Raw genomic sequence first — 7,291 nt, 5'->3', positions numbered from 1 at the left:
AACCACAAGCAKGAGTAACCACATGTGATCCATCGCTGCACTGACCTGCAGTTCTCCACACATCTCCTGACATGCTAAAGGCTRACCCAGCCCAGTCCTTTTGCTGTGTCTGGTCATCTGAGGGTGGCCAAAGTACAGGGTCACTGCTGACAGCCAGCCTCAGCATGGCAATGAACTGTGTCTGTGGAGGGCAGCAACAGATGAACAGTAATGTCCCCACACGCTTTTCATGTCCACCTGCCACTTTTAATCTGGATTCTTGGATGTGGGTTTTTTGTTGTTTTTTTTTTTTTGTGGATGTGGGTTTTTTGTTGTTTTTTTTTTTTTGTGCCTGATGAATGCTGAAACACTATAAGGACTGCTGTATTCACCAGTCCTTCTTCTGTGATACAGAACTCTTGAGAAGCATGCCTGCCAACAAAAGTAAGGGGGAAATGGGAAAACCCACAATGAACACTTTTAGTAGACTCCTAAGTTYCAGTAGAAGTCAACACATCATAGGGTATCTGACCAGAACTCTGCTGGATGTGTAACAGTGCTGAGCATGCTAAATGCTTCAACAGCTCCTTCTGATGAAATACATCAGATATGGAGCAGACCCTGTGCTTGGACTTGCTTCAGTGTCTCCTTGATGAGTGAGGCACTCAGAGAAGTAACTTCATATGGAAAGGAGAAATATAAATTGCTTCCAATAATAAGGTTCCCCCAAAAAAACCCAACCCCCCCCCCCCCCCCAAACAAAAACCCACCACCTAACAAAAAAACTAAACAACAACAAAAAAATCCCCCCCAAAAAACCCCACTAAACTCACACCCCATAGATTTGGCTGCTTCTAAAGAATGCAGCAGGATATGCTCCTTTCCTCATGGGGTCTTGTCCCTTTTAAGAAAGTCTCCACTGCAAGGTGTTCCTGGTCTGTAGTTTATTCCTCCACATCATATTCCTCTCACTACCTACTGCTCAGCTTTGGTACCTTGCCAAGGTCTAACATTTTCTATCATTAGGTTGGCATGGCTTCGTAGACAAAATCCTCCAACATCAGGATCTTAATTCTCAAAGCAGAAAACAAGACATTGGGTATTGCAAGAAAATCCCCTTCCTAAAAACATTACAAGCTGCACAGGGGCTTTAGGATTTTTAAGAACAATAGCTGCAATTTACAAGGGGTTAAATTAAGCATATATCTTATAATCATGTCTTTCTCCTCATATTTTTGACAACCCTGCATTTTCCACGTCATAACACGACAAAATCTTCACTCAAGAAGCAGTGGCTAATTAATAGATTTCTGAGAAACAGTAGTGTCTGATGATACCAGCTCTTCAAGTAAGGTTTTAAAAAGTTTAAGCTGGCACTTACTGAATAGTCAGGCAACATCCAATTTAGAATTCTTATCTAGGGCAGATACAGACTATACAAATACTGATGCATGAAAACGCCTTAGGGAAAGCAGGTAGTTTTGTCTTGGAAAAATATTTCAATTGATTAGYTGGCCAACATGGCCACAATTGTCATCTGCAAGATCAAAAGCTGTATCAAACAGCTCAGAAATTGTTTAAAATGAATCCATCTATAATGACATTTACTAAGGTGTAAAAGTTTCATCTGCATCAGTTTAACTCATGCTGAAAGGACACAAAGTAACAGGCCAGAAATGACAATTGTTCCGGATTTTGCAGTTGCACACCGTTAGTTACATTTCAAATGTATTATTTCAGTCYAGCATATAATTACTTTTAAAATATGCTGATCTGCAATTTTAAATGCAACACACATCCATTCCCCTACAGGCTTGCTCCTGAGCTGCTTATCCAAGCTGAAATCAACAGCTTCCTCATCTTCCCAGGTAACTCGACATTAGCTATACCTGCTCAGACTAAACAYATAATGCTAAGAAACAGTGTGTTTTCTTGTATTTCCTCCCCCTGCTACAGGCAGACTCTCAAAAGCCCAGGACAGACATTTATTCATTTGCTGGCAGAAGTTTGTGAGCCCTGGGTGCTGTTGGAGGACCAGTCCGAGATTGTTCCCCAATCTGATTTGTCTGGAGTAGAGATGGGGAGCTCCAACCAGGTATTCTGCTGGCTCTGCTACAGGCTGAGATGAATAGATGGTGAGGGAATAACTAAACCAGTCCAGATAACTTTTGAGAATGTCTACTGCATAATTTAAATCTACAGGTCTTCCTTGGACAGACAGGCACTGCTTTTGAATTTATCCTGACATACATTTAGCAGAACCATCTCCAGTACTGGTAGTAATATGTGTTTACAGAGGTCCAAAGATGAGCACTGGTGGACAATATCATGAGCTAGGAAAGAAGACACTGAAAAAGAAAACTTGTAAAACTCTGATGCCCAAGATCAAGTTTTATTACCTTTCTATCTCCTGTCTGATGTCAATGTAAGCAGATATGAAACATTTGCATGCAAGTATGTTCCTTTTTCCACTAAAGGGATGTTTTCCATGTTTCACTATCCATAATTTTTTCCAATTTTACTCCCTCAAAGTATCTCCACTAGGATCATTTACATCTACCTAAAATATATGAAAAGTGACAGAATTTTTATATTCAACAGAAATCATACAGTATTCAACACTGCTTGCAAAATTCTTTGTAAATACATTATTAAAAGTCCTATTAACAAATAATGAAACTTCTTTAACTRGGATAATCCAAGCAGGTTGGAAACTCTGAGCTCCTAAAGTATACTTAAACATAGAAATGTAAGTACAATACAGAAAAAGAGCAAGTGAAGTTTGATTTTTTGCTAGACCAACAGAATCAGTTTCTCAAACTTCCCACATTTCTGAAAATCTTCTGTGTTTTAACAAAAAAGAAGAAAACACAAATTATGAAGCAAATCTTTAAAGTACATGTTTTTAATGAGCTGGAAAACTCAAAAACAAAATGTAGGGGGGAGATTTTAAGATGTTTTCTTCAGTGAACATAATATGAATATTGACTTTTATCTTACCTGGAAGTGGAGTGCAATKGCAGAACTGATCAGTTTACTGTTGTAATTGGGAGAAAACAACAGTTTTTGTTCTCCAGATAATCCCCCAGTTCCAAACTGCTAATTCATCCCCATCACATTTCTGTTTATTGTGTTCTCTTGTGTTTKCTAAGTCCCAACCTAACACAGTGGAAGTTACCACAGCCAGGAACAATTCTCACTCATGTACTATAGGGAGTAACCGCAGTGTAATTCAACAGATTTATTCCTCAAAATTATCTTCTCTTTTATGCTTGTTTTCAAAGGGACAATGTCACATTCAGCATTTGAATTCCTTTGCTGGAAATTTTAACTGTGAGCAGCTTGAGCCTGCATTCTCAATAGACTTTTTTCATGGGTATGTTTGTGAATTGACTTAAATGCTTAAACACGCATAGAAACTCATAAGAACATTTGAGTGTTTCAGGATACAGATGTTTGYTCTTTTTGCTCTGTGACTCAGACCACAAATAATAAACACAACTCGATCTGTTCCAACCTTTATCTTCAAAAACAAACAAGCAAGCCAACTCAGGAAAATTTACATGATCAGCTCTCCTTTCAATTTACATTTATTATCCCAACTTCCTTGCTAAGACTTCAGCTGAACATAATGTGYTACTCAAAATACTTTAAAGCAAATGACATCCAAGTCTGAGACATCCACAATATCCATTTCCCATCCTGATTCTGYATGTAGCTTTCCTTCTCCTTCCTCTTTTTTTTAAGCTCAAACCCAACCTTTAAGAATTACATTTCAGTATTCAAATTACTGCAATGACCTATCTTCACAGGATATTAGAAGGAACATGTAGAAACCCTTTCTGAAAGAACAGTAACTTATAACTGTCCTAATTTTTGCAAGATATTTATGCTAATCCATTAGAGAAATCACCTCCAGCAGGAACATAAGGCATGACTAATCATTGCTTGAATTTAACTGAGCTAATATCTACTTATAATATAGGAAATGAAGGCAAAAAGCAATGCAGTGAATCTGATAATTGGCTGCTGTGGAAATAATTTTCATTCCAAATTCCTACATTCTGATGGCTTCACATAATATAAATAGATTCTATTTGTTTACAAAGATAGCAACCCCATCTCTGCTGGAAACAGAACTAGTCATATCATAAGTAAAATATTCATTTAAATATATTGCATTGAGATTTTTAATACATGGGATATCTTTGCTTAAAACACTTAGAGACTGCTTAAAAGCAAAACTGATGAACAAACTTCGTGTAAATATCTTCCTCCCCTCTACCTATTTTTCAGTCATAYAGGGGATAAAAAACATATCTTTTGTTTACACATAAAAAAACTAGGTTTCATCAGGAATATATACTGTATGTTTCAATAACTTATATTTTCAGTATGAAATAGCATCTTCAAAAAGATGACAAGTAACAGTCATCTTGCAATGATTCTCTGAAAAGAAATATTACCTATACAAAATGCAGGAGTAACATACAGGGCTATTAAGCTTAGAATTTGTGCAATTTTTTTAAGTGACTTTTTGTATAATTGTATAATTATAATGTAAAAACTACAAGACTTTAGACTGAAAAATATTTTTTAAATATTAAAAAAATAAAATGTAAACGATGTATAATGTACAAATAAATGAAATAATAAACAGGAAATCTGCCTAGATGAAGGAAACTGTGTTCATAAAGATTCTATTCAATTTTTTAAAAATTCGTCTTGCATACTCATATTCACAGCATGTTCTCAWATGCCAAGTCAGATTTAGCAACAAGACTATATAAAGAAACATCATTTGGACACACAGAACATGAAGATTAAGATAAAAATTTTTTAAATCAATGTTGTATGAATCACATTTATAATTTTTCTTATAGCATGTGATCAAATAAAACAGAAAAACCAGAATGTATACATTGCTAATCTTTTAAGTAATGTTATGTACATTTTATTGCCAGTATATGCACAATGGTAAGCATAGAACTATAAATACACAATGTAATTAAACAGTAGAAAACAACAAAGATGTTACACGTAACAAAGGAAAGAAGGAGGAGATACTATTTTCTTGATGTAGCTGCTAAAAAGGGCTAGCGACGAGTTATGACAGTCTTGGTTTTAATTCTTTACATATAATTCTACAACTTTTCCTCCAGATAAATCTCTGCAATGGCATTGCTTCTTTAATAACCACATCTTAGCTCCTTCTATCGCATTCACTTCAAACTAAAGTAAAAACAACCTTTCATGTTAACTACAAGCATCTGACTTAATTTTTTATTCAGTTTTGTTTTTCAGGGTTCCTAGCAGGTAAAGTGTGTAAGTAGTTTCTTATGATATTTGGCTGCAATGTTGAAGAATAGAGTTTTGAATACATATGAAGTGATAATCTGGAAAAAAAAAATAAAGATTTTTCTGTAGATAGTTCTTCTACTGGTGCTAGATGCAGCAGCTTAGTCAAAAATTAGTCACCCTGAAGAGGTAGAGAGAATTTTAGCCTAGCATAGATCATCATCCTTGGCACCACTATTTTCTCTCTTATCAGGATACACTTCCTACAACTAGACAATATCACAGTCAAAGGGAAAAAAAAGTCAGGAAAAAAAGTTCCACTATTCCTGGGAAGGGCACTGTTTCATGCCATTTCTCACTTAATTAGCTTGCTGCTTATATTTTAAAAAAAGGAAAAAAAAGGAAAAAAAAAAGGAAAAGAAAAAAGAAAAAGACAACATTTAGGGACACATTTACTTATCTTTGTTCTCTTTCCATTATCAACTTCATAAATACAAAGAACCATTATTCACAATATACTAACTCTTTCTCAAAAATGGAAAAACAAACCCTTGAAACATKTCCACACCTTAATCCAGATGGGTCTTGAGGATGCTATTCAAKAAAACCATGCAAATAATTTGGTGCAGCTTTTCCTACTCATCCAAAATATATATTTTTCTTTAAATGAAAAGGTGGCGAGATCCATAGCATTTGTGACTATTCCCCCCTCCCCCCATTTAAATTCAATGCAGAAAATCTTGGTGCTTTTCAGAAGGTAAGGAATAAATAGTTTTCTGCACTGTTGTCATAAGATCCCATGTGAGTTACAATACAAGACTACTTGTTCCAGCAATTAGGTTGAGAGGAAACATTCTAGTGATAAAGATAAATACATACTGAGCATGCTTGGGCAGAGCACTCCATTCTGAAGCATCCTGCTTGAAGAACGMAAGGTGACAAGGATGGTTCACATCCATCAAATGACCATGAACTCTGCTGCTCACCAGCAGGCTGCCACACTATCACCAGGTCGGCAATGATGCCCTGGCAGGGCTGTCTTCCACATTAAGAGGTACTGGTTGTACCAATCCTCCACTGCGCACACTAAATTCTTATTTATGCAACAAACATACAACCAATGAACAATATCACTGTGACAGAACTGGATCAATCCAGCTTTCTTTTTATAGGCATATTTCTCAATCTCCAGAATATCCCAAACAAGCYGTAAATAAGATGATGAACCATCAACACAGTGAATGAGTCTCACTGCAGTTCAGACTAGTTCAGCCTTGTTTCACATCACTTCTTGTTTCTAGCGAAGGACATGATACTCAAACAAAACAGCAATAATAAAGTAATGTTATCTGCAGCTGGAGAAAAGCAACAGAATCTGTATTTTAACTTCTGAAGCTTAAAGCATACCTTTTTAATTAGCATTAAAAAAATCGTTTTTTTAATACAGTAACACTGGCAAAAGTTAATGGGAAGACACAGAGGATTATGAACAGGGTAACTGATGGGTAAGATTATTTTAAAATTTTATTCTGCTTTGATCAACTGATGTTAATACTGTTTTTCCTTAGATTTGGAATAATTCTATTGCRACAGTCTCATGCAGGCTGAGGACAGCCATTGGTTAAAGAAAGAAAACAAAACCCCAAACAAAAAAAAAATAACAAAAGAGGGGGGAGGAAAAACAAAACAAGAAAAAAGTTCCAGAAGTTGTATGTAAGGATTTTCCTTTCACYGAAGAGGGCCTTGCCCTTGCTTTAAGAGACCTGGTTAACTCTTGTCAGCTTCATTAGCTTTGTCCAGATATATCTGCTGCTGTGTCCCCTGCTCCAGAGCCTGTTTGCGCACGTTTAATGTARAGGTTCAATAATTTCATCTGCAAATTTAAGTCAGAAATAAACACTGTTTAGTATTTGCAAACTGTACAGATTGACTGCAGGAATGGTACAAGATAGACATTAATCCTTTTTTTTTTCCCCAAAAAAGCAAAATTGCATTTTACACAATTGATTCAAAA

At 35.9% G+C, this 7,291-nt stretch overlaps 1 protein-coding gene across 12 annotated transcripts in view; it reads right to left on the bottom strand.

The window, feature by feature from the left end:
- Positions 1–3,485: 3,485 nt before the first annotated feature.
- CLASP2 (cytoplasmic linker associated protein 2) overlaps positions 3,486–7,291 on the bottom strand; it is a 145,838-nt gene continuing 142,032 nt past the window's right edge. For all 12 annotated transcript variants that reach the window (XM_057377112.1, XM_057377115.1, XM_057377116.1 and 9 more), the window contains one exon: positions 3,486–7,150. In XM_057377112.1, coding sequence (XP_057233095.1) covers positions 7,064–7,150 — 87 coding nt within the window. In that variant the 3' untranslated portion in view covers positions 3,486–7,063. The remainder of the gene's footprint in view (positions 7,151–7,291) is intronic.

The sequence above is a fragment of the Malurus melanocephalus genome, unplaced genomic scaffold (assembly GCF_030028575.1).
Source record: "Malurus melanocephalus ecotype Western Australia unplaced genomic scaffold, MMel_1.1 scaffold_300, whole genome shotgun sequence".
NCBI lineage: Eukaryota > Metazoa > Chordata > Aves > Passeriformes > Maluridae > Malurus > Malurus melanocephalus.
Note: the sequence above shows the minus strand (reverse complement) of the source record. Positions and strands in the feature narration are given on the sequence as shown.